Genomic DNA, 27,294 nt, shown 5'->3' on the forward strand with positions numbered 1-27,294 from the left:
CAGCACCACTAATCATGCACTCTGTCCACCTTACATGCCTCGCCATTCCCAGGAGGTTGTGTGCTGTTCCTTCTTGCTTTGATGCAGGGCTCTTGGCCTTTCCCAGGCATTCTCGCCTTACTCCTATTAGACTCTTAAGCTCCAGGCCAATGACATTGCTTCTGCAAATCCTTCCTCAGCACAGCCAGAGCTATGTACTAACTGCCTCCTCTGCACCTCCAGAAGCCTATTCTCTATTCTCTAGCACAGCATTGCTCACACTACAGAGTGCTTACCTGTTTGCTAAGTTCCTTGAATGCTTCAGCTACAAGTGACTGTGGCTTTCTTTGTCCCCTGCCCAGGAATAAATTCTGACATCTAATAGACCTCAATAAATGCTTTTAATTGAAATACGGAACAAAGTAAGTAGGGGAGGAAGGAGGGAGTAGAGGAAAAAGAGTATGAGAAGGTTAATTAGAAATTTCACAGTTCTCAGCCAGGTGCAGTGGCTCACGCCTGTACCTGTAAACCCAGCACTTTGAGAGGCTGAGGCAGGCGGATCACTTTGAGCTCAGAAGTTCGAGACTAGCCTGGGCAACATGGTGAAACCCTGATCCACAAAAAAACCCAAAAATTAGCCAGGCATGGTGGCACATCCCTGTAATCCCAGCTACTCAGAGGCTGAAGCTGGAGAATTGCTTGAACCAGGGAGGCGGAGGTTTCAGTGAGCCGAGATCACACCATTGCACTACAACCTGAGTGACAGAGTGAGACCCTGTCTCAAAAAAAAGAAAAAGAAAAAGAAAAAGAAAGAAAGAAATTGCACTGTTCTCACACTGACCAACATTTGCACGAACAGAAGGAGAGCCGCAGGCAGACAGCCTATGGGACACTTGGAAACAGAGTGCTTTCTGTCTCCAATCCCTGAAATTTGAAAGCTTTTTCTTTAAACTTTTTTTTTTTTAAACCCCTTGGACATTATCTTCTTTGCCCATGGGAAATTAAGATTTCTGCTGAGGTCTGATTGGTGCTTCCAGCTAAGGCATTCATGGTCTAACAGAGGGGCATTCTGGATAGTCCTCCTCCCCACCCCACATACACACCAAGAGGGATCAGCCCCAGAGCTCTAAGTATTCCTGGCAGTCAGTTTTGGCATCTCCATGGGCCAACAGAATGAGGTCACTGTCACCAATGAAGTCACCACTGCATGATTCATCGGACATCAGTTTCCCACTTGGAGTGCTATGACATTCCCAGAGCTTCTCCTACTCTTAGTTCTCACTTATAGATGAGAAAACGGAGGCCCAGAGAAGGGAAGTGACATGTTCAAGGTAACACTGCTAACCAGGGTCAGAGCAGGGACTAAACTCAGCCCTCCTGGCTGAGTGCTCTCTTGCTCAAGCTCCTCTGGTAGCCCCTCCTTTCAGAATACGAGTCCCTGTAAATGCTGCCTGAACAAATGGTCCTGCAAGCGAAGAATGGGACAGGTCCTGCTCTCTCTCCCTCTAAGAGGAAGTGGCAGAGACAGGTCTTGAACCAGAAATTGACCTTAAGGCACTGTACTGCCTTCTTCAAACTGTTATTTAGCACATACAACATATCTCCCAGATTCACTGCATCTAAAGCAGCTAGCAATGTGCATACCTTTTTGCTGACACACAGGGCCAAAGGGTGGGGCCCGGGAGATGCTCAGTGAGAATCTGCAAGGAACTTTCAGGGATTTGCGAAGCCTTCCTGGGAGAATGGAAATCAGATTCGGAGTTTGAGAGGTCAGACCTCTTGGAAAGTAACAAATGGGAATACAACAGTGAACATTTCCCCAAGTGTGCTCCAAGTCCTTGAGTACTGGGAACAGTGGAAGCCTTTGGGACAACCGCTTCTCCTTCCTAGGTCTCAGTTTTCTTCCCTACGACCTAAGGGTGATGGTCCAGTTGACCTCTGTTTTGCCTCTCAACGCTGCCTTTTTCTAATGCTGTGAATCGATGAAAGGAAGCGATTTATCTCTAGTCAGCAAGTAGAGGGGTGGGGTGGGCTGTCAGCGTAGAGTGCACCCCGCCCCAGTGCCCCATGTTCAATGCTGCACTCTTGGCCAGTGAACGGGATCTGGCCAGACTGGTGTTCAAGCCTTGCCACCCAAAAGGCAGGGGTTGCCGCCTCGAGCATAGGCCAAGTTTCAGAGCAGAAGGGTGTATCAACTCCCCGGATATATTACAACGGAATACCTTCGAGGGACACTGGGGACCGAAAGGGGACCTCGGAGAATGTCGCCTCCAGGGGGAGCCCAGGTACATTTGCCGGGTCCAGAGCCAACTAGGTATTCCTTTTCCGGTTGGGGTGTGTGTGTGTGTGTGTGTGTGTGGGCGGGTGGGGGGCGTGCTTCAGTGGCTCAACACGCTGTACCTCCCTTAGTCACCGGCTTCATAGTAAATGATTCAAGCTCGTGCTAAGGAAGGCGTGGGGTGGTGGTGAGGGGGAACTAGGCAATAAGCCAGGGTCCCTGCTTTCCAGCTCAGGGACTGCCACCACCCTGCGCGCCTTAAATTTTTTTTTTTTAATCCTTGTGATCTCTCTTTCTTCCTGATTTCTAGTTCCGTTGTGCACTTAGAGGCCAAGACGATGGCTCTGGCCTTCTGGGTGAAGGTGAAATACAGATATATAATTTGGCATGACTATTGCGTCATCGTGGAAGTCGTCGTGGTTCCCCGAGAGGCCTCCACGTCTTCTCCCAGCATCGGGGCCTTTGGACGCTTCTGGGCGCTGCGGGCACTTGCGCGAGGAGCCCTCGGCTCCCCCAGCGCGGCTGCCTCCTCCCCTCCTCGCCTCCTCCCCGCCTCTCCTCCTCTTCTCCTCCTCTCCGCGGTCCTCGACTCCTCCTCCTCCTGCGCGCCCTTCCGCGCGGCCCTTGCGCGGAGGCTCGGGTGCGCCGGCGGGGCTGCGCGGCGGCGGGCGGGGGCGCGGGGCGGGGGCCGCGCTAGGGGAGGTGCCTGGGCCCGCCCTCCTCCGGGGCGCCGCGGGAGGGGCCCGGGCCGGCGCGGGGCGGGGAGAGCCGCCTGGCCCCTCCCCTCCGCCGCCCTCCCCAAAGTTGCCGTCTCCCCCGGGGCCGGCCGGTCTTATGATCCGGCGGATCCTCCTGGGGAGGCCGGGCCGGGGAGAGGGCGCGGGCGCCGAGTGGCGGGGGCAGCGGGCGGGAGCGGCGACCGGGGCCGGGGCGGGGATCCGGGCGGCGACCGCGGCGGCGGCGGCAGCGCCCCGGGCCCGCCGCCCCCTCCCCTCCGGCGAGGGGAGCAGCCGCTGCATGGGGCCGGGGGGGCGGCCCTGCGGCGCGGAGCGGCGGCGACGGCGGCGGACCCCCCAGGCGGGCTGGGGCTGAGCCCGGGGCCGGGGCGGGGGCCCCGGGGGGACCATGCCGGGAGGCCGGCCGGCCGCAGCATGGCTCACGGGCCCGGCGCACTGATGCTGAAGTGCGTGGTGGTCGGCGACGGGGCGGTGGGCAAGACGTGCCTACTCATGAGCTATGCCAACGACGCCTTCCCGGAGGAGTACGTGCCCACCGTCTTCGACCACTACGCAGGTAAGCCGCGGAACTGCTGACTAAGGGGCCGCTCCCCGGGCCGGGAACTTTGGAGCAACTTTGGCGGAGCCCCCTCGCTGCCTCCCCCGAGCGCGCTCCTCTCCCCTCCCCCGCCGCGCCCTCTGCCAGGCAGCCGACCCCACCCCCAAGGCTTCGCTCCTGACACCCCCTCGCCCGCGGATCCACCCCCTCTCCCACTCGCCCACCACGCGGCCCCTGCTCCGCGCACTTCCCACCCCTTGGCGCCCCCGGCCGACCTCCTTGACCTTCCCACAGCCCCTTTCCTACTGCCCCACGGCCCCGGGGAAACATTCGAGGGGACCGGGCGAAACGTGGCTACTGGACTTGGGAGAAGGGGGCGGAGGGCTGGGGACCACTTTACAGCCCGGCCCCTTACCGCTTCACAGTGAGCGGGGCTCAATGGAAAAGGGGGTGACATCTCGCGGGGAGCACCCCCACTTCCCTAGCTGGGTTGGGAGAGGAGGGTCCGGGTGGGGAGCGAAATTACCCCGGAGCCCAGGTCATTGTGAGCTTCTCTCCCCGCCCCCACTTCTGTCCTTGCAGTCAGCGTCACCGTGGGGGGCAAGCAGTACCTCCTTGGACTCTACGACACAGCCGGACAGGTGAGTGTCTTGGCTTCTGGCCAACGCCCCCCTCCTATTCCCCACTTCTTTGTGGCTGCGAAGGGCCTCTGGAAACCGGGGTGTCTAGGTGGGAGGGTGTGTCTGCGGGGGGGCTGCCTTTGGATTAGGTCTTTATTTCTTGTATCAAGTAAGCAAATTAGGAAAACAAACAAAACAGACCCAGATCAGCCCACCCATGTGAACCCCTGGGCTGTGAAAGTTTTTGCCTGTGTGGGTCGTTCAGTGTGGCGCCTGGTGTGTGGGTCCCAACTCCTGTTGCAAAGTGGCAGCAACCAATCATGAAGCGCCCTTATTTTTAGTTGCAGATGACCAGGTCTCCCCCCCACAGCCTCTGTCTGGTCCCTCATTGGTGAGTGGTCTGCCTGCCCAAGGAGCCTGATTGGTGGGAAATGGCATCATCTAATATGATGGGAAGGCATTTGGTCCTGGTTATGTTTATTACAACATCATTGCACTCTGGGACTCCAGTCCCTGAAAACGTAATTTGTGGTATTACCAAAGGACCACAGGGAAAAAAAGAAAAGAAACAACAACCATCCAGCCACTCCCTGGGGTGGGGAGGAAGGGTTAGGAGTTCAGTGTGAATCTTGGAGGAGGAGGGGTTCCCCCCAGCCTCCCTTCAGAAGGGCCAGGTGACTCTGTCTGGATTTTCTTTGGGAGAGATTAATTGTGCAGAAGGAAAATGCACACTTCGGCCTGCAGCCTCTGGCCAGGGTTTGCAAATCAGAGGTGGTCAGGCTGTGCTTCTGAAGGACTAATGTCTTCTGTCTCCCTGTCCCAACCTCAGCTTCTTCCCAAACTCACTTTTGTTCTGAGGCTAAGATGATTGTGTGTGATGAATTTTGTAGAATTCAGCACTGTGATTAGAGTTGGAAGACTCTGGCCGAAGTTTCCACATGCCATACAGACTCAAGTCCTTGAGAACATAAGAGCAGCCGAAAGCCTTAGAGAGTATCTTTGGGGGAAGTCCAGCAGTAGAATTTCCTTATCTGCAACATGGGGTTTAAAAACATAAGATGATCCCCTTGTGCAGATATTGTATGCCAAATGTTTAGCATTGAACCTGGCACACGCTAGGTGCTCAATAAAGGGAGTGCTGTTCTGTAAAGCTTGTCTAGATTTGGGTTTCAGAATTGTGATTAGAGTTTGGGTTGGATTCTGAAACATGCCTTGCTGAGGGGAGTGCCTTGATGTGACCTCTGGTTCTAAACCGTTAGAGGAACGTCTGAAGATAGAGAACTGCTGGTATTTAAGGTGCCTGAGGCCACCCGCTTTCACCACAATGGGCCCAGTCAGTATGACCAGTTCTCAGCTCTCCCGGGCCCCCTTTGGTTGCCTGCCCTGTAGTCGTTATTCCTTCTTCCTTCATCAGAGGACGTGGAGGCAAGAGGCAGAGCTTGCTCAATCAACTAAGACTGACTTTTAAGTCCTATCATTGCTAAACAAGAGGTAGAGCTCATTGGATGGAAAGAGGAAGGTTTTAAAAAAGTGCCTCTAATTTGAACTTCTCACTACGTTCCTTTCTCTTATCTCCTTTACTTGTCATCATAATTTTTGACCACACTTTCTGTTCAACAGGATGTGTGTAGTCAGAGCTGTTCTGAGCACATTTAAACCCTACTAGTATTTACTGAGTTTTTTCGTACCTATCAGGCCACGTGCAAATATTAAATTATTTAGTCTATAAAACAAACCCATGAGATAGGTGGTATTCCATTTTTACAGTGAGGAAACAGGCTCAGAGAAGCTAAGCTGGTTGCCTAAGGTCACACAGCTACTGAGAGGTGTTGCTAGGATTGGGATGAGGGTCTGAAGCTGCTCCAATTTGAAGTAGTTAGACACACAGGACACCATGGGGATGCTGAGGTGCCGCAGGGCTTATTAGATTGTTTGCACGTCCATAGATGTGGTACCTGTAATCTTCACAGCCATTCTCTGAGTAGGTGTCGAATGGCACCTCTACAGAGGAGAGAACTTAGATCAAGAGAGTCACTTGAAATTGACCCCACTTACAAAACCAGGGCTTTCCATATATGGCCGTAATTACTCTTTCCAGTGGAGGATCATAAGATATAGGCCAAACAGGATAAACATATTAGTGAGACTCAAATACTACTGTTTTCACCCAGTGGTGAGACACCTACTCTGTTGGCCAAGATGTGTGTTAGCCCCCTTGGTGTTTCTCACAGTGTCTAGACTTTTGTTCCTGCATCAAAGTTAGTGATATTTCATCTCTCAGCATTTGAGGGTTTATTACTAATAAGCAACTTTAACAATGATGAGACCAAACGGCAAGTGCCTGCTGTGTACCTGGTGCTATGTTCCGGTCCTTTTGCACCTGGGGAGTGCAAAGGAATGAATTTGAAATGGGGATCTACCATGGCTGATGTTAGCATAGGTAGAAATGTCTGTCTCAGCTCTGTTCATATGTGTTATGTAGGAGATTTCTACATTGTACTTGGTCCTTAAGACCTCAGGCTTCTAGGACTCAGTATCAGATTCATCTTGCAGTAATGATAATAATAAATAAACATATAAATAAAAAATTAAGGATTTATAGATATATATATCCATCATACATACACACATATATGCAAGTCCTTAAGCCTAGTGGGCAACAGAAAATGGTCCATGGGCTTTGGAACAAAACAGGCTTGGGCTCAGATTTCCACCTTAGCTAATCATGTGATTCTAGCTGAATTATTTACCTTTGTGATCTAGTAAAAATGTGTATAATTAGAATCTTCATTGCAAGGTCATAGGTTGGCTTAAACTCTTTAGCATATTTAAAAGCAGCTGACCCTTTGTGCTTAGTGGGTGTGTGAAAAATAGCACAGGAAATTATTGTATTCCAGTGTGGGCAGTTTTGTAGGGAGAAGGGTTTACAGAATGGAAGAGAATAGTGTATTCCATTCTAGTGGAATTTTCTAGACAAAAATTCCACTAGAATGCCAGATCCTAGAACCTTTCCAACAGAGGTGTGGAGCAGCTTTGTGCTCTCTAATTTGCATAGTCCCCGTTATGGGATCCGTGGTTCCAAGCCCAGTGATCCCTGCCGTAAATGCCCTGTTGTATCAGATGGTTTTCAGTCTTAACTAGAGCCCGCATTCCCATTGATGGAAGAGAAGTAGCTTACAGTTCTGTGCAGAGTTTGAGAAACAAATAGGGTATGTAGGCTTCTGCTGGTTCTGCTTTCAGAGAGTTAAGATGGAATGAGGCAGCTGATGGCACTAGAGGTCAGTTGCCTTCTCTCCAAAATGTTCACTCATGCATATGGGCATTCATTGTGTTTGAATAACAGCCGAAGTGCCTCCGTCAGGTTGGAACCTCTAGTCTACTTGCTCACTTATGGTCCCTGCCTTAACCTCAGTCAAGTTCGAAGCCATGGGATCATTTGCCTGATTTACATATTAGGGAATCTACCAGTCAACGGGTGATTGTTGTAGATGACCTTTGACCTTTTAGAGCAGGGTGCTTTCCACTTGACCTCTGCTGCTATTAGCAGCCAGAGAGAATGAGGCGAGAGAGTGTATTGGACTTAAGTCCCAATCGTGTGCCCTGCCTGGGGATGTCCCAGCACACTCATAGCATCACTGCCAAAGGGAAGGCCTCCCCTCTGTTGGCCAAGCCTACGGGTGGTCCAGGAGCAGCTGTGACATTTTGACTGCCAAGCATTTTGGAGTGGAAGTTGACTGAGGCATCTTCCTTCTCACTAGGGGCCTTGTGTGTGTGTTGGGAGTGAGGGGTTGGCTTCCTGCCTGGGCCTCTGTGGAGCTTCTCCTTTCTTGCCTGGCCCTTGGGACTCAGTGTAGGCTCTGCAGCAACCCTGCTGTCTGCTCAGGGAGGGACTGGAGAGATGGGATTTTCCCTCCTGCCACTGCACTGTTTGGAGCGAGGGGAAGTGGGAAGAGCTCGCCCTCTCTGTCCAGACAGGCCAGTGGGGAGCTGCCTGGCAAGCTGCTCTCTAGCTGTAGGCTCCAGGCTGATCTCTTAATCCTTGGCAGGAAGGCAGAACTTGATACCCTGGAGAGGGAAGGACTAGAGCCCAGTTTATTCAGGTCCCAGAATATCCGCACTCAGAGGAGGATGTGTGTTAGGGGTGGGTTTGGGATCCCTAAAGTTCCAGATTTAGCCACTGTCTCAGTGTGGAAGTCCATTTATGTGCTTTGAGATGTATTGTTTCTGTGTCTATTAACTTCAACACACAACTTCAGAGATGCGTCCATGAGAGCTATAAATACCTTTTACTCTGGTGTCCCTGGTGTTGCTTTCTCAGTGACAAGTGAGATTTGTTTTACACTTGACATGACCCAGCAGCTGTGGCTGCCCTGCACGCCCTCTGCGTGTCCACAAGGCACTTCTCCTGCAGAAGGGAATCTCCACCAGCAGGCTTGGCATGCCCCACCTTCTGATTTCAGCAGAAGGGCCTGGCACAATGAGAAAGGGGAAGGAGAAAGGGCCATGGGATTTCCACTCACCAGGTTCCTCCTACTTCCCGGGAGGGCATCCTCACAACACCCTTCAAGGCAGACTTCTCCCAGATGAGGAAATTGGGAACAAGTGGGCTTCTGGGAACCAGACAGAGATGTGAGTAGGAAAAAGGTTTTCCTACTTTGGAGAAGGCCTGCAGGGCACATTAGTAGGGTTTAGGAAATGCCCACTCACAACACCAGGCTCTGGGTTCTGGCAGCTGGGTGAGCAGAGCCTGGGAGGAGCCCCAGGATTCCTTGCAGGCATCAGCTGCAACAGGTGAGATGCTGGCACTGAGCATCCTGGTTTCCCTTAGTAACCTACTGTAGATATGTCATCTGTGCATTTTGCTAACCTTTTTAGAAGCTATTTATATCTCCAGCCTGCACCGCATCACACGGGAATGCTGGTTTCCTCCTCTGCGTTGGGAAGGTGGATAGCCTTTGTTGACTCCAAAGCCTTTGCTGTTTCCGAATGGCCTGTGTTCCCCCTCTTGGGACTCTGATGTGGCTTTGAGTTATGCCAGCTTAGACTATGGGCTGGCAGGCAGGGACCTTAGGGTGGGGGCAGTCCCCCACCAGCTCTGATTTTCTCTGATTATGCCTCAGCTCTGCCCCATCCCTGTCCTGGACCTTTGATCTGTTTGGTGTCTCCACTTCCATCATGATTCTCCTGAGATTTGGTGACATTTCTGTGCTTTGAATGAAAACTTCCCCACAGGTATCCAAGGCATGAGTGTTACAGGTGTGCTGAGATGCCAAGCTCTCATCTCTGGGGGGCCGGGGGAGTGACAGCCTAAGGGGGCTGAGCTTATATTGTTAGTTGCTGTGGGTGCTGTGATGTGAAAAAGGTGGGAAGCATTGCTTTAAGCCCCTCAGCAGCACAGGCTTCATGGAGAATTGGGCTTTTGCGGTTTTGTTGTGGAATTTGGGGTTGCAAAGATGAGATCTAATGGTATCAGAAGAAAGCAAACAAAGCAGCTCTCCACGGGGGTGTCAGTTTCCAGTAAGGGCACATGTATTGGCAGCTGTGGGTGCTATAGAGGCCTCAGACAAAACAGCAGTGCACAGGAGGAGAGGGACGCGGTTACAAAGAAACAAGACGGAAGACCACACGTGGCTCTGAAAAATTAAAATTCCTGACTCTCAGCTGAATTTCCTTTCTCTCTGACAGGCTTGGCTTTGCCCTAATTTGGCACACTTGGGTCAGAGAGCAGCTTTCCTTCCCCTCAGCAATTTGCTGTTCCTCTTTTAGCTTCTGGCCACAGCTGCTTTGCGTGTGTGGAGGCCAAGCCGTCCGAGCTCTCAGGGGTCCCCTGGCTCCCTGGGTAGAACCCTCTCGGGCCCACTGCCTGCCAGGGGCTCTTGAATGCGTTCTTGCTCTCTTCAAAAACAGTGTCTTTCTCTCCTGTGTTGCAGTGCTCAGCCTGGTGCGTGGTGCCTGGTAGGCATGCAACAAATACTTCTTAAAATAAGGTGATTGTTGGCCACGCAGGGTGGCACATGTCTGTCTGTAATCTCAGTACTTTGGGAGGCCGAGGTGGGAGGATCGTTTGAGGTCGCGTGTTCAAGATCAGCCTAGACAACACAGCAAGGCCCCCACCTCTACTAAAATTTTTTTTAATAATTAGCCAGATATGGTGGTAGTCCTCTGTAGTCCCAGCTACTCAGGAGACTGAGGCAGGAGGATCACTTGAACACAGGAATTCAAAGCTGCAGTGAGCTATGATACAAGGCTCCATTGCACTCCAGCCCAGGTGACAGAGCGAGACTGTATTTATTTAACAAAAAAAAAGAATTGATTCTCATTTGACTATTAGCTTGCTTCTGCTAAAAGGTTAACTAATGACTAGTCACAGCTGCTAAATAATAGCATCAGCACAACCCACCCCTTTCCCAGGAAAGCTTCGATAATATGGTAGAAGTCTCCAAGATTCAAAGGAGAAAAAGGCATGTAGGTATGGGGCAGACCACCAATTTTGTCTTTACACAGGCTCAGGGTCCTCAGTGATCACCAGTGGGGCTGTCCCCCAACACTCTCAGACTCCAGCCTTTGCATATTTCCTGAGACCTCTTGTTCCCAGATCCCCTGAGGAGGAGACAAGTTGGCAGTGGAAAGTGTGGGTTTTGGAGTCTCCAGATGAACATTGAATCCTGGCTCTACCTCTCTGTAGCTGTGAGACCATCAGCCAGCGTGTTCCTCTCTTCTGTGTGAAATGTGGAGATAATTTATAGCCTGCAGCATAGCTGTAAGGAGTAGAGATGACCTATGTAGTTAGCCTGTAGGGCCTGGTGCTGAGAGTGCGGGCCCAGGCCAGCTTTGGGGGCTCCACACTGGCTCAATTCAGTTGGTGTTGATTCATTGCCTGATGTGTGTTCCCACCTTCCACGAGAGAAGGCGAGGCATCAGGCCACAGACAGGTCCACTGCACAACTGGGAAAGTTCATTATGTGAAATTGAGTGCTGCAGGGTCCCACACAGGAAGAGGTGGTGGGGAGGAGCTTTTTGGAAGATCTAGGCTTGCAGGAAGAGATGGGGACCAGTGGAGTACTGGTTGTCAGGGTGGACCCCCACATTGGACTGTCAGGGCCCAACTTCAGCTCTGCCACTTCGCAGCAAGGGGCTTGGCCTTTGGAAACCTGGAGATTGTGATAGTACCTGCTTGTGGGGTTGTTAGATAAGTTGCAGCTTCCCAGCTCCCAGATAAAGGATTTCCTCAGCCCTCAGGGCAGCTGGGCAGGACCTGGGACAAGCTGGGGCTCAGGTTGTCATAGCTTGAGCAGCGTCACCTCAGGCATGCAGCGGTGGCTCCCCCGCCCCACCCAATGTATGCTGAACACATCATCTCATTTTCTGTATGTGCCGTGAAGTGAAGATTTGGGAAGCATTGACTTAAATGAGTTCCAGCAGGCAGAGGGGTATGGAGAGCTCATATTCTGGGTGGGAAGAACAGTGGAGGGAGGAATGGCAGAGGGGGTGACCCCAATGCATCTTTTTATGGACCCCAGATCCCTGCTATCAGTGTCAACATGTGGAGCAGGGTTGATAACTGAATTACGGAGTATTTCACCTGGTGACTGACAAGTTGGTAATTAAAGAGCTATTAATCTGGTGCTGTGTTGCTTGTTGATTTTAATAGAAAGAAAAGAAAGTGGGGGAAGAGGTCTTTATTGCTGTCACTGTTCCTTTTTGAGTGAATGGTGGGAGCACTGAAGCAGCTGCTTCTCCAGATCCCTAGATTTTCCTGTTCTACCGAGGCTCAGGGTAGACTGAGGGAATTCAGAGTGGCACACTCATCACCAAATGACATTTTTACAGCACATAAAGCGTGCTGCATCTGGTGCCGCCTTGAGCTCTCTTACCTGCTCTGTGAATAGAGGAAGCCAGTCTTATTTTGCAGGTTTTGGGTGGTTAAATGACTCTCTCCAGGCCACACAGTTGGTAAAAGGCAAAGCCAAGATCGCCAGGCAGGCTGTCCAGCTTTAAGCCCTGGGTTTTTGATGTTAAGTTACTCTCCCTAATCATCTGGCCCATGTTCAATGCCTCCTTTCTATCATGTGCACTCCATTGTTCAGTGTTTCATGTAAAAGGTACATTGCAAGGGTATCGCTTTTCTAGATAGGAGTTGGTGGGACATCGTGTATAGATGGAACATGTAAGGGCCACTGCTAAAACGGCTCCTATAAAAACTTCTGCCCCGGCCAGGCGCGGTGGCTCACGCCTGTAATCCCAGCACTTTGGGAGGCCGAGGCGGGTGGATCACAAGGTCAAGAGACCGAGACCATCTTGGTCAACATGGTGAAACCCCGTCTCTACTAAAAATACAAAAAAAAATAGCTGGGCATGGTGGTGCGTGCCTGTAATCCCAGCTACTTAGGAGGCTGAGGCAGGAGAATTGCCTGAACCCAGGAGGCAGAGGTTGCAGTGAGCCGAGATTGCGCCATTGCACTCCAACCTGGGTAAAAGAGTGAAACTCCGTCTCAAAAAAAAAAAAAAAAAAACAAAAACTTCTGCCCCATGTGACGTTAAGGGTGTTTGTCAGTTTGTCCCTAAACTACCATGCTTCTCAAAAAGGAGCATGCCTGAGCTGGTGTTGGTGGCCCCATTGCTGATGCATGTGTGGAAGAAGCTCATGACATTTGCCTGAAGCTGTAGCCCTTTCCCAGGAGAGAGGAACAGGGAAATGCTGTCTGGGGGGCTGCCAGGCAGGCCAGCTTTAGCCTGCAAATGACAGGTGTCGTTTCTGTCCCATGGGGGCTACCTCAGGCCTTTCTTTTCTCTCTTCAAGGGTTTCTCTGTTCAGAGGAAGCGTACCTCTTCAAATCTGCCCCTCTTTCATCTGAATATTCTCTGAATATGGCACAAAAGTTTCTCTGCCACCTGCTGCTCAGATTGTTTGCTTTCTTGGGCCATCCCATTGCCACCACCTCTACATGGGCTTCCAAATCCTGCCCGGCTGCTTCCTGTGGTGGCTGGCAAGCCTAGAAGAGAGCGTTCATGGAGTCAGTCAGCATACATTTCCTGAGCACCAGATCTGGGCCAGGGGCAGATGTTGCAAGACCGTCAGGCACAGGCCTGGCCCCAGGAGGCACAGTGTTTTGAAGGGTGGGTCAATCATGAGTAATGGGAGGGAGCGGGGCCTGTTTTTTGGGAGCACAGAAGAGGAAGGCCTGTCCATCCAAGGAGGTGAAATGCTAGTAAGAGTTCAGTTGAGTCAGGTTTGCATGAAACTGTATTTTAGCTGGAGAAAGTGCTCAGTTTGGATTCTTACATGTAGTAGATGCTGAGATCGTGCCACTGCACTCTCAAAAAAAAAAAAAAGTTAGAAAAAACATGACACTATTTGATGGCACAACAAAGTGACTATAGTCAATAATAGTGCAATTATCTATTTAAAAATAACTGGTAAAGGTAAAGCTTTGAATGGTGGCACTGGTTCTCAAAGTGTGGTCCTCAAACCAACATGCATTGCCTGGGAACTTGTTAGACATCCAGATTCTTAGGCTCTACCCCAAATCTCCTGAATGAAAAACTCTAAGAAACCTGTTTTATAAAAGCCCTCAGATGATTCTGATGCAGGCTAAAATATCAGAGCCACTGAATTAATGCCTGTGCACTTCTGTACCTGCTCATAACAAGTCATCTCCACTCCCCCAACCCCCAGCCCTCCCTACCGCATGCACTCCTGTCTTAAACACTGTCCCTGGAGTGCAGGGAACATGAGTTATTTTATTTTTTATTTTTTCAATTTTTAAAAAAACATCGTGGGCATATAGTAGGTGCTTACATTTGTCAGGCACATGAGATGTTTTGATACAGGCATGCAATGTGAAATAAGCACAATGTGAAATAAGCTGGAGAATGGGGTATCCATCCCCTCAAGCAGTTATCCTTCGTGCTACAAACAATCCAGTTACACTCTTGGAATTATTTTTAAATGTACAATTGCATTATTATTGACTATAGTCACCCTATTGTGCCATCAAATAGTGTCATTTGTTTTAACTTTTTTTTTTTTTTTTTGAGATAGAGTCTCACTCTGACGCCCAGGCTGGAGTGCAATGGCGTGATCTCAGCTCACTGCAACCTCCGCCTCTTGGGTTCAAGTGATTCTCCTGCCTCAGCCTCCAGAGGAGCTGGGACTACAGGTTCCTGCTACCATACCCGGCTAATTTTTGTATTTTTTAGTAGAGATGGGGATTCACCATATTGGCCAGACTAGTCTCCAACTCCTGACCTTGTGATCTGCCTGCCTCAGCCTCCGAAAGAGCTGGGATTACAGGCATGAGCCACCACTCCTGGCTCTAACTATTTTTTTGTACCCATTAACCATCTCCACCTCCCCCCACCCCAGCCTCCCAGTACTCTTTCCAGCCTGTGGTACCATTCCTTCTCCTCCCTATGTCCACGAGTTCAATTGTTTTGATTTTTAAGATCCTACAAATAAGTGAGAACATGTGAGGTTTGTCTTTCTGTGCCTGGCTTGTTTCACTTAACATAATGATCTCCAGTTCTATCCATGTTGTTGCCAATGATGGAATCTCATTTTTTTTTTAAATTTATAAACCCCCAGCCCCACCAAACACACCCCATATACCCTCATTTCTAGTTCTTTGCACATGGTTGAGATTCTCCGTAGTTATTGGAATGAACTGAACGCTGCAGCCATGGGTGCTGCCTACCCAGGTCACCTGGTGGAGGTGAACCACAGTGCTAGCAGAAGACAAAAAAACAGAAGCAGAATTTTGTGGGCTACCTTGGCTCCATTAGTGTGCTGTGTGGCCCAGGACTGTGTGCTCAGTGGGCTCTGTGGGCATTCCTCGATGAGGCCTAAATGCCAAGCCATTTCTCTCCCACACATTAAGTGGCTCGATAGACGGGACTCCTGGACAGGGCTCTGTTCATTGTGGCTGAGGTTAGCACTCCTCTGGTTGGTGACAGACCCTGTCCCTGAGAAGGATGGCAGCTCGGTTTGTGCTAAATTCATTCCAAAGTATCAGATGGGGGATGACGTCCTTTTTGTGTTAACACTCCCCAAGCGGGTCACAAGGAGTGGCTGGAGGGAGAGGAAGGGCTGTATTACTCAAACACCCATCTTGCCAGTAATTACTTTTTTCTTGGCTGACCTCTACTTTCTCTGCAGGTGTCCTCTCCTTCCTTTTTTCTCCTGCCCCACTCTTTTACATTTTTTCTTTCTTTCTTTTTTTTCAATTTCATTCCAATCTAGAAAAAACATCCTCTTTCAAATGGCATAATGGTTGGGACTATAAATGAGTTGGCTCAAAGTGTGCCCCCTCTAGGAGCTGCCACTGAGAGAGCATTTAATCTGTAGCGTCCGGTTCAATTAAAGTTTCATTTAATCCAGCTTACTTTTCACAGGGTTGAATTCCCCAGTGAGCTGGTTCAGGGATCCTGCTGATTACCTGGAGGTGTTTCCAGTAGCCTCCTTGGCCCTGAAGGAACGGGGAAGGGACTGGATGTGAGGAGGGACAAAGCACGGAGATGGGGGCCCTGCTTCCTTCGGACAGGGACTTTGTTGAACAGGTGAGAGCTCTGGGGAAAGTGAGCAGTCCTTCTGAGGCTGAGACACTCTGTGACCTCCTCACCTCTGACTCGGGCCCTCTTGAGTTCAAGTTCCTCCTTAGAATTTCCGCTAAGTGAGTTGTCTCCAGGCTGCACTCTAGCATTTGGTTTTCTTCATGTGTAAATCTTTGCTCCCCATGCAGATTATAAACTCTTCCCTGTCCTGTCCCTGCTGGACTTCATGTAGCACATAGCACTTCGCACAAGTGTTGGGTGCCCCAGTAGGAACTAGGTGTGTGTTAAATTTAGGGGAGTCTGGTGGCAAGATTATTATGGAAAGAACCTTTCCCATGACTTTATATCATCTCCATATTTATCAACTTTCTTATCAGCTCATTTGAGAGGGGGTTTTATGAGTGGCTTTAAAGCAGGTTATAGGTGGTTATTTTAATGCATTGGCCATTTAAGCAAAGTGGGACTCATTTCTTGACTCACAGAGCTCGTTAGCAGACAGGCTGCCAGTTCTGTTTGGATGAAATATTGGCCATGAGCACGTACTGTTCTCCAGCAAGTCTAGACATGTAGGAGTCCTTCACTGGGCTTTATGTCATGTGTGCTTCTGGAGTGGCCTGTGGGTGGCCCTCTGTGACAAGGAGGGGGACATGGGGAAGATGCTAACCTGCTTACTTGAGTCTTGATCGGAAGGGAGACCCGAATGCCTCCTGTTGTCTGAACAAGGTAGCATGGAAGTATCAGCATCTAGGCAAGCTGGTGGTAAGAAGAAAGTAATTACTCAGAGAAATTACTGTTGTATCAAACTGCTTGATATGTATGTTTCCTTCTCTTTCCTTTTATTTTATGAGACATAATTCAGAGAGCATTTTCATCACCCCAGAAGGAAACCCCATACCCACCAGCAGTCACTCCCCATTCCTCCTTCCCCATCCCCTGACAACCACTAATCAGCTTTCTGTGTCTATGGACTTGTCTGTTCTGGACATTTCATACTAATGGAATCCTGCAATGTTTGCCCTTTTGTATCTGTCTTCTTTCACTTAGCATAACGTTTTCACGCATGTCATAGAACCTATCAATATTCCATTCCTTTTGATGGTTCAGTGATCCTTCTCTTTCCTTTTTATCTCTTTTTGTCAGTCGTTCTTTCATGGCCATTCTCTCCCAGGCTCTGGGAACTGTTTTCAGGGTTTCAAGGGAGAAAGTGAAGTTCTGCTGGTTGTGCACTTGTGGTGCTGGCTTCGCCCCTGCCTCAGGTAGAGGCAAGGGCTGATGTCTTCCCTACCCTTCCAATATTCTTTTTCTTAAAAAAAAATTATTTATTTTTTTGTTCCTCTTAATGCTTGGTTCTGGACCTTCCAATGTTCTTGTTTTCTCTATGCCTCTGTTAATAGTCTCTCCCACCCCAACCATACCCTAACAGCTTTATTTATCAAATATATGAGTATCCTTTAAACATAAGAGTGAGGTGAAGAACACAAAATTCCATCAGATTGTGTTCTTCCCCCATAGAAATTTACAGTCCAGTTGGAAGAGAAGATGAATAGAGCCTGCCAGAATGCAAGTAGAAAATGGAACATGCATATAAATCATGAAATGTGGGTGAGGAGTATTATAAAGGTGGCCAACTGCCTGGCTGTTTGACCTGAGCCTCCCAGATAGGCAAGGTTTCTATGGAGCTGTTTAGATTCAGAAACAATTTTATTGGGGCTTTCAAGGATCATCAGCTACATGGGTCTGATTTATGTTAACTCGTAAGAGATCAGAGTCTAAATGAGATTGCCAAAGAGTTAATCTACCATATACCCGCCATGGAAAAATGGACAAGACATAAACCAATAGCTCACAAGAGAAGAAAAACAAATAGCCAATGAAAACACACTCTGTTAAGACATGTGAATAAAACCTTTGTTTTTCCAACCTATTAAGTTGAAAAGGAGACAGAAAAGTAAATACTCTCTACCCCATTTTTGGGAATGAAAACTGAAACAACCAGTTTGGAGGTTAATTTCCAGACTTTTAAATTTGCAACGATCTGATTTTGTGAACTTATGCCTAGAAAACATTCAATGTACCCAGAGATTTACATAAAATGATATTCTTCACAGTGTTATTTATAATAGCGATAAATTATAAATACATCGATGCATAGTAAAAAGGGACTTGCTAACTCACAGAATGATTTATATTGGAATAATCACAGCCATTAAAAACTGCCTTCAACAAATATTTAAAGAAACGTGAAAAGGCTAATGATGTGTTAAGTGTGAAAAAACAGGAATCAAAACCATACATACATGTATGGTATGATTAAAACTTTAAAGAAAATGCACATGTATAATATGCAGAGGCAAAATCAGAACAAAATACTGAAAATGTTAAAGTGATTGGTTCTAGGTGGTGATAATGAATAATTTTAGAATTTTACTTCTTTATATTTTACTGTGCTTCACAATTAAAAAAAAGTCATTTTATTTTTATCAAAGTTATATATTCACATGATTTAAAGAGTTAGCAGTTCTAGATGGAGTTATTACGTAGAAATAAAATATTCTTCTCCTACAGAAAAGACATTTCCCACTACCCTGAGACAACCACTTTCAACTCTGCTGTTTATTTTGGTAACAAATATTCTCTATTGACTTTACACGATGACTAATGAGGCTTTAGCTCCCTTTTACACATATCTTCCACTTCCCATCCACCTTTCTCCAGGAGCTATATTGTAATTTAAGTTTGACCACTGATCAGTGTTTATATTTTAATGCCTAGTCACAGCTGAGCCATGTAGTGTACTATGATTATATTTTTTTTCTTCTATCACTTTTTGTTTCTCAAGTGAACAGTTTATCTTGTTTCTTCCCTTACTTGCTTTTCACTGTATATCTCGGCTATTTCATGTGAAACTCACCCTCCCATGCAATCAGACATACCAAGTATTCTGTCGGTTTCTTCTTTTGGAGCCATCCTTCCTGAGCCTTTTAACCTGTAGCTGGGCTGGTGCAGCTTCCCTGCTGCACAGCAGTTATCCTGGGATTTTCCTTTCTGTTTATTATGTTTACTATCTCTTGTATTGGATCTCTGTTTACAGGATCTCAGGTCTTACTGGTTTATTTCCTCATTTTGATGGAATGTATATTTTATTAGTTTTCTGAGAAAAGAGTCATTGTAGGCAACTTTTTTTTTGGATACCTAGTATGTTTGAAAATGTTTTTATTTCCTTCATACCTGATTGATACTTTGAAAATAGATTGTATTTTTTTTTCCCTTTGGAATTTTTAAGGCATTGTTCCATTGTCTTTCAGCTTCTATTTAAGTTGTTTAGAAGTCCCATGCCAACCTGATCCCTGATCCATTGTCAAGAACTCATTTTTCCTCTCTGAAACTTAGGATCTGCCATTTTAACCTCCTGGAATTTCGCAATCGTAGACTTTGAGATAGGGCCTGGCTGGCTCCTCACAATCTGGAAACTCGTATCTTTCAGTTCTAACAAACGTTTTTGGATTATTTCTTTCATTTCTTTAGTTTCAGTCAGTCTCTTCTGTTACCCTGGAACTTCCACTATTTAGATGCTGGAGTTGCTGGAATGATCCTCTAATTTTTTTGTATTTCCTTTCTCTCTGTCTTTTTTCTTTATTCAGGGAAGAAATAGAAACTTCCTCAAGTTTATCATCTACCCCTTCTATTCTGTTTTTGAAATGTGATTCTATTTTTAATTTTAAAGTGCCTTTTCCTGTTCTCCATATGTTCTTCTTTTTTTTTTTTTTCTACTTTTCCAAAGTGGTTTGGGATTTTTGTTTTTTTTTTTTGAGATGGAGTCTTGCTGTGTTGCCCAGACTGGAGTGCAGTGGCACGATCTTGGCTCACTGCAGCCTCCACCTCATGAGCAAGTGATTCTCTTGCCTCAGCCTCCCAAGTAGCTGGAACTACAGAAACATGCCACCATGCCTGACTAATTTTTGTATTTTTAGTAAAAACAGGGTTTCACTGTGATGGCCAGACTGGTCTTGAACTCCTGACCACGTGTTCTGCCCACCTCCACCTCCCAAACTGCTGGGATTATGGGCATGAGCCGTTGCGCCTGGCCTTGGTTTTTTGCTTTTTTTTTTTTTGAGGCAGGGTCTCACTCCATTGTCCAGGCTGGAGTGTAGTGGTATGATCTCAGCTCACTGCAACCTTCCAGGTTCAAGTGATTCTCCCACCTCAGCCTCCTTTAGTAGCTGGAACTACAGGCACATGCCACCACTTGTGGCTGATTTTTTTTTTTTTGTTGTTATAGAGGAAGTTTTGCCATGTTGTCCAAGTGGGTCTTGAACTCCTGTGCTCAAGTGATCCACCTGCCTTGGCCTCTCAAAGTGTTGGAATTATAGCCATGGTCCACTGCACCTGGCTAGTTTGTTTTTTGATGGGATATCATCTCTAATTTCTGAGGATATTAATGATAGTATTTCAAAGTTTTTGTCTCTCTGTACAGTCTCTCATTTTGATCTCCATCTTTCATGGTAGTTCCTCAAATGTCTAGTCATGTGTTTACAAGAGAGATAGTGAGCACGTGAGAAACCGTGTGTGGGCAGGGCTGGTTAATTCTGAGCTTCCCTGTAGGCCAGGGTTTCTCAGCTTCAGCACTGTTGACACTAGGGGCTGGATGTTTGTTGTGGGGAGCTGTCTTGTGCACTGTAGGGTGTTTAGCAGCATCCCCAGCCTCTTCCCACTAGATGCCAGCAGCCCTCCTCTGTTGATGGCAATCAATCAGAAATATCTCCAGATATTGCCAGATGTTCCCTTGGGGCAACACCTGTCCTCACTCACCACCCCCAGTTGAGAACCACAGTTGTAGGGTGATCTGTTGGGGCCTTTCCATTGGGGAACCTGTAGTGTTAGCAGGTGGTGGTCTTCCCTCTTGGGCTAGTCATATAAACCAGGAAAGAATCTTCTACTCTTCTGCCTGAGGGATTCATCCTGGGAGGCCAGTGAAAGAATCAGGGTGTTGGGGGAGGGTCTCAGTTTTCTTTTTTTTCTTTTTTTTTTTTTTTTTTTTTTGAGACGGAGTTTCGCTCTCGTTACCCAGGCTGGAGTGCAATGGCACGATCTCGGCTCACCGCAACCTCCGCCTCCTGGGCTCAGGCAATTCTCCTGCCTCAGCCTCCTGAGTAGCTGGGATTACAGGCACGTGCCACCATGCCCAGCTAGTTTTTTGTATTTTTAGTAGAGATGGGGTTTCACCATGTTGACCAGGATGGTCTCGATCTCTCGACCTCGTGATCCACCCGCCTCGGCCTCCCAAAGTGCTGGGATTACAGGCTTGAGCCACCGCGCCGGGCCCATGGGTCTCAGTTTTCTTTGTGGCCTTGTGTACTCCAACTGGGCCTTGTGTCTCCCATTTGGGGAGCCCTCTGCCTTTCACCAGGGTTGGGGAGCGTTTACCATGGTAGGGAAGGGGATACGGTATTAAAAAGCAAACTCGTTCCACTCTCTTTCTTGTGACTCCGCCTTCAGTCCAGCTCCAGAAGCAGGTGCTCCTCCAGTTCCCATACCGTAAGACCCTTAGGGAGTCCTGTTGTGCGTCAGGTGTTTCCTACCTGGCCCGTCATTGCTGGCTTGGAATTTGGCTCCCTAGGCCTGTTAAGTCAGTTCCACTTGTTTTTTCGCCTTTTAGCTTCTAAATCTTGTTGCTGTTATTTCTTTTCCTATTTTTTTTTTTTTGTCCTTGTGGCTTTATGTTTTTTAAAACAATTACTGAACATGTTAGGGGATTTTGGAGAGGTCAAAGATAAATGCATATGTTCACTTGGCTGGGATTTAACTGAAGTCTTCTCTTTTTTTATAGTTAGAAACATAAATATGCAGAACAAAGTTATAGTGGTGGATGTTCTGTTCAGTGCCAGCCTCCTGATGAATTCATAAAGGGGTCGCTTGGCATACAGGCTTTGGAGCAAATCAAGTTCGATTTCTGGGAGGTTTCTGTTTCATCTGGCTCCTGGGGCCACGTGATGGCGTTTTCCTTCCATATGAGAGCATGGCTTTTTAGTGGCCAGGGTCTGTTGTGTCCACCAGCTCCAGCAGCCAGTATCTTACTGTTGGACAGAGGTGGATGGACACGAATATTCTCATTATGCAATTTCTATTTTGCTAGACTCTATGTAGAGTCTGTATAGACCATGACTTTTCCGTTAACATATTTTTGAGATAGGCCAAAACATACTCTGTTAGATTACAGCTTTCTTTAGTTACATTGCAGTCACCTTGATTAGATTTGGGTGTTTTCAAGTGTCTCAGTCATCTGAATATAAACCATATTACAGATGACTAATAACTATTACAAATTGATTTTCATTACTTAATCCTCAAAACGTGGCCCTATCTCAAATGAGTAGAGTGTCCTACTGTATCTAATGTATTATTATAGATATATTAGATATATAGACGTATGTACAGGTATGTATGTGTGCATGTTTATATGTGTGTGTGTATATATATATGTATATACACATGTGTATATATACCTTTGATATATGTGTGTGTGTGTGTGTCTATATATGTGTGTATATATACATATGTTTACATACCTTTGATACAGGTATCAAAGACATTGGCCAGGCAGGAAAGAGCACTTCCAGCTCTGGGGACGCCTGGGGGATGGTCTGGACATGGGGGATGAGAATGTATGTGTGTGTGTGTGTGTATGTGTGTGTGTGTGTGTGTGTTGCTAGATTGTCTGAACTTCTTGGAACACAGAGGATGCTAGCATAGACACGTGCACAGTGAGTCTATGTACAGCGAGCCACTGCAACCTGCCTGCTGTGTGCAAAACGGGCGAGAGGACTCCATGGCCACATCAAAGCCCACGTGCGTCTCCACTCTTTTCCCTTCCCAGGTATCACTAGCCATTGGTTTTTTTGAAAAACACATTTGAGATATATTAGTTTGGCTATTTTCTCCATCTTTTAGCAAAATACCTGACTTTAGTCCTTGCCTGCCATGTAAACATATGCACTTATTTAAACCAGCAAAATTTCTCAGCGTGTGTGTTCTGAAGTTAATTTCACACTCAGTTCTCATTTTCTTCTTATTTATTACTTTGCCCCAAATCTGCTGAAATTGAATGGAAAAAGAATACTTGGATGTGGTTATAAATTAGTAGCCAGTACACGTGTTAAGTGTTTTCATGCCTTAGCTCATTTCTGTTCCCAGCATTTAAGAGGAGGCTCCATTAGTAGGCCATTTTACAGATAAAAGAAACGGAAAAGGTCCGAAACTTACCCAGGGCCACACAGCTAGAAAGCTTGACTCAGACTCAGGAGGTCTGTGTCTGAAACCCCATGATAGACTACCTTTGTTGAAACAAAGAGGGGGTGTGTGGGAGAGGGTCCTAAACTCGTTGTTAGGAGAATTGTGTTCCTGCTTCACTCCTACCCAACTCTCCGTGTGACTTTGGACAGGTGGTGAGCTTCTTGGAGCCTGTTTCCTTATCAGTGAGGTGGCAGCTGCCCTGTCTCGCAGGCTAATGGTGAAGGGCCAGAGGGTAGCCTGGCTGCTGTGAAAGCATGAGCAGGCACTCTTCTGGGCTGTGGAGTTACATAGGCTGTAGTGATGTGGTGAGGCTACTTGTTTTGTTATAGACCTGGAAAAGCCCCATGGGGAACTGTCTGTAGTATAAAAGGGCTAGAGCTGGTGGGAAGAAGAAAAAGGGAAGTAATACAGAATAGGCAGTGGGAGGGGAGGCCTCAAACCCACAGAAGGAGGATAAGCTCTGCTCAGTGGTGATGAATGCACACTGCGAAGAGTTGATGTGTTGGTCTCCTGGGACTTCTTGCAGGGTAATTCTGCAGCACTTCTCTGAATTTTCAAAAAAATCTAGGTGAGTGTGTATGTGTACATACGCATGCACTTGTGTGTGGGTACCTGCAAGGCAAGATCATACCTTTGCACACTTGTGGACCTGTGTGTATTTCTTCTCTTTTTTCTCTTTTTCTTTCTTTCTTTTTTTTTTTGGAGACAGAGTCTTGCTCTGTCATCCAGGCTGGAGTACAGTGGTACGATTTCGGCACACTGCAACCTCCGCCTCCCGGATTCCTGGGTGTGGGCATGCCACCATGCCCAGCTAATTTTTGTGTTTTTAGTAGAGATGGGGTTTCACCCTATTGGGCAGGCTGATCTCGAACTCCAGACCTCATGATTCCCCCGCCATCACCTCCCCAAGTGCTGGGATTACAGTCATGAGCCACCACACCCTGCCTTTTTTTCTCTTTCTCATAATAGAGACAGGGTCTCCTTATGTTGCCCAGGCTGGTCTCAAACTTTTGGGCTCAAAGGATCCTCCTACCTTGGCCTCCCAAAGTGCTAGTATAGGCGTGAGCCACCATGCCCAGCCCCTGTGTATATATATATTTTTTTAATTGAGGTGAAATTCATACAACATAAATTTAAGCATTTTTAAGTATATAATCAGGCTGGGTGCAGTAGCTCATGCCTATAATCCTAGCACTTTGAGAGGCCAAGGTGGGAAGATTAATTGAGCTCAGGAGTTCAAGACCAGCCTGGGCAACATAGTGAGACCCCTATCTCTACAAAAAATAAAACATTGGCCAGATGTGGTGATGTGTCATGTACCTGTAGTCCCAGCTACTTGGAAGACTGAGGCAGGAAGATTGCTTAAGCCCAGGAGTTTGAGGCTGTAGTGAGCTATGATCACACCACTGCACTCCAGTCTAGGTGACAGAGCAAGATCCTGTCTCCTGCCTCTAAAAGAAAATTCAAAAAACAAAGTATACAATCCAGTGGCATTTAGTATATTCACAGTGTTGTACAACCACCACCTCTGCCCGTTCCAAAACATTTTCGTCTCCCCCTCAGAAATCGTGTGTGTTTTTGAAAGGGCCTGTTCTGTGCAAGTGTGTTTGTGAGGACATCCTGATTTTATCTGCTAGCAAGCCGACCTCGTCCTCAGATGGCAGATTGCACCGTATGTGTTTGTTTGGCCAGCAGAGCGGGGCTCAAGTATTCACATTCCACATGGGTTTGTTGGGCATGGCTTAACTCCTGCATGCACTCTGGCTGCCTCATCTGGACATGGAGGAAAGCAGCACCGCAGCCTTCATCTGAGTGTAGTTACCGGGGTCTTCTCTTTGCTGCTTGGCTGCTTGTCGCCTTCATCTATTAAAAGGATGTGTGACTGTGTATGTCAACAGGAGATGTCAGCCTCTGTAGGCCAAGTGTTTAAAAGGGTGAGAGGGGTTCTCTGGTGGAAGTGTTGGACCTGGGATGTCTGTACACCTCCCTCTCCAGAGCTAGTCCTGGGGATAAGTAAGTGCAGGTTCTGGGACTGAGCTGTCACAGACTCTGGTGGTGATAACAGAAAGCACAGCAATGGCCTATGTAGAGGGGGCTCTGAATAATCTCCACGAGCTGCAGAGATAGGGCCAGTGAGTGACAGATCGTTTTACACTGTAGGGAAGAGGAGGTGGGGAGCAGCTGCAGGAGGAGAAGGTCGGGCAGGAGCTACCTTGGAAAAGCCAGTGAATACTTTGGTCTGATTGGACAACCCAGGTCATGTGCCCACCAAGACCCAGTGACTTAGTGGGAGGGGCAGGAATGGGGAATGAAACTCAGTGATTGGCTGAATCAAACCAGGGACTCTAGATTTAGCTAAGTATGGGGCCAGGGTCCCCAGGGGCATGTGTCGAGTGGAGAAGGGGTGGTGGGTCCTGAAGTGAATCAGGGTTTTGGAAAGAAGGAGGAAGAAGGAGAAGAATGCTGGATAGACAGTCAACTGCATCCTCTATACCTAGATAAAACAAATGTCAAGACAATGCAGAAAAAGTTGTGGTGAAAAGCAGCAGCAGAAATGCATAAAGCATCACTCAGTCTAAGATTCCCCTATTAAGAACTGACATTATTCAGAGAGGTGGGTTGGACCCATTGGTGTGTCACAGAAAAATGGCCCTGCTCACAGGAGACAGTTTGATTTCTGGCTGAAAGTGACGTCAGCAGCCTGAGAAATTAACCTGTTACTGGAGAGAATTCAGGTGTTTGATCCACAGGCTTTGTAGCTGGTGAAGGAGGTGCGGCTAGCACTGTGCAAGCTCTCTGCACCGTGACCGCAGCTGACCTTTCTCACTTCACTTTCCCATGAGCTACCCTCATTCATACAGCAGGAATGTAATAAGCTGCTACCACAAGCCAGGCCTTGAACAATAGTCCCCTGCCCTCAGGGAGTCCTGGGGAAGACGCACATCAGAAAAGAGGCAATTGTATTAACAGTGTAAAAAATCGGATGACAGGAGAAGCTCCTAGTGCTACAGAAGTGTGGAGCATGGAGTGCTTAAGCTGAATTGGGGGTTCAGAGAAGATCTGCTGGACGAAGTAATTCCCAGACTCAAGCCTAGAAGACTCGCAGGAGCTCCCAGGTGAAGAAATACGGAGAGAGAGAAGGAACAGTGAGACTGGCTGAGCAGGTGACTGCTTTGGTGTGTGTGTTTGTGTTAGGGGTTGATCCTGGTAGCCTAGTTGAGTGACGATACCTTTTAGTGAGATGGTGGAGACAGGAGGAGTTGCAGTTTTGACTGGGAAGAAATGAATTTAGTTCAGAAATGTCGAACTTGAGATGCTTTGGTTTAGCTAAAAGGAGGTATGTACTAATACAAGCTAGTTCTGAAACTCAGAGGCAGAGAGCTCCTCTGGCCACCTGCTTGACATCTCAAGCTTAACACGTCCCAAACTGTCCTCTCGAGTTCTCTCCCTATGGTGCTTTACCACCCTCAGTATTCCTCATCTCTCTAAAAGAAGCCTTTCATCCAACCTGCATAAGCCAGAAACGGAATCCTTTAGCTCCACGTCTAGCTTATCACCCCAGCCTGAGTCTACTTCCAGAATACATCTAGAGTCCACCATTTCTCTAGTTGTCAACTGCTACCCCTTAGTCTAAGCCTCCGTCTTCTCTCAGTTGAATTACTGTAATAACCTCTCCCCTTACACTCCTGCCTGCCTCCCATTCATTCTCCTTGAAGTAGCCTGAATTGTCTTTTTCAAATTTTGTGATTTTTGCAGGGAGGGGCTTACCTTTTAATGACTTTCCATTGCAGATGGGCTCTTGTGGTCCAAGCTGGCTCCCTCTCCAGCCCTGCCTGTCACCCTGGCCTTTCCTGTGGTCTTCAGTATGTCAGGGCTTTTCTGCCTTGGGACTTTTATGTATACTGTCTTGTGTCTGGTTCCCTAAGCAGCCCCTCAGGTCTCAGGTTCCATGTCACCCCTGCAGAGAGGTCTTTCTTGCCTACCTACACTGAAACTCGTCTTCCTGGTTATTCTCTCTCCCAGAACCTGGCTCTTTTCCTTCATAGCGCCTGCCCCAATTTGCATTTATAGTCATTTTTGTTCCAATTTGTTAAATGCCTGACTTGACACCTCAATTTTATTAGACCCATCTCCCATTTTTATAACAAATATTTCCTTTTTACTTATCCTCAAATGAAATCTATAGATAATATAACCTCCCTATACATGTAATTTTAAATCAGTATAACATCCTGGCAGTGATATAAAGGAGAAATAAAAGGAAAGTAATTAATCATAAAATTATTTATTTCAGTGTTAAAT

At 47.5% G+C, this 27,294-nt stretch overlaps 1 protein-coding gene across 1 annotated transcript in view; it reads left to right on the top strand.

Moving 5' to 3' along the window:
* Window positions 1-2,851: 2,851 nt before the first annotated feature.
* The window catches only part of RHOQ (ras homolog family member Q), a 46,894-nt gene continuing 22,451 nt past the window's right edge, over window positions 2,852-27,294 (top strand). Inside the window, exons 1-2 of the mRNA XM_003926747.4 lie at window positions 2,852-3,550; window positions 4,115-4,173. Of these exons, the coding sequence (XP_003926796.1) occupies window positions 3,409-3,550; window positions 4,115-4,173 (201 nt within the window). The 5' untranslated portion in view covers window positions 2,852-3,408. The remainder of the gene's footprint in view (window positions 3,551-4,114; window positions 4,174-27,294) is intronic.

The sequence above is a fragment of the Saimiri boliviensis genome, chromosome 1 (genome assembly GCF_048565385.1).
Source record: "Saimiri boliviensis isolate mSaiBol1 chromosome 1, mSaiBol1.pri, whole genome shotgun sequence".
NCBI lineage: Eukaryota > Metazoa > Chordata > Mammalia > Primates > Cebidae > Saimiri > Saimiri boliviensis.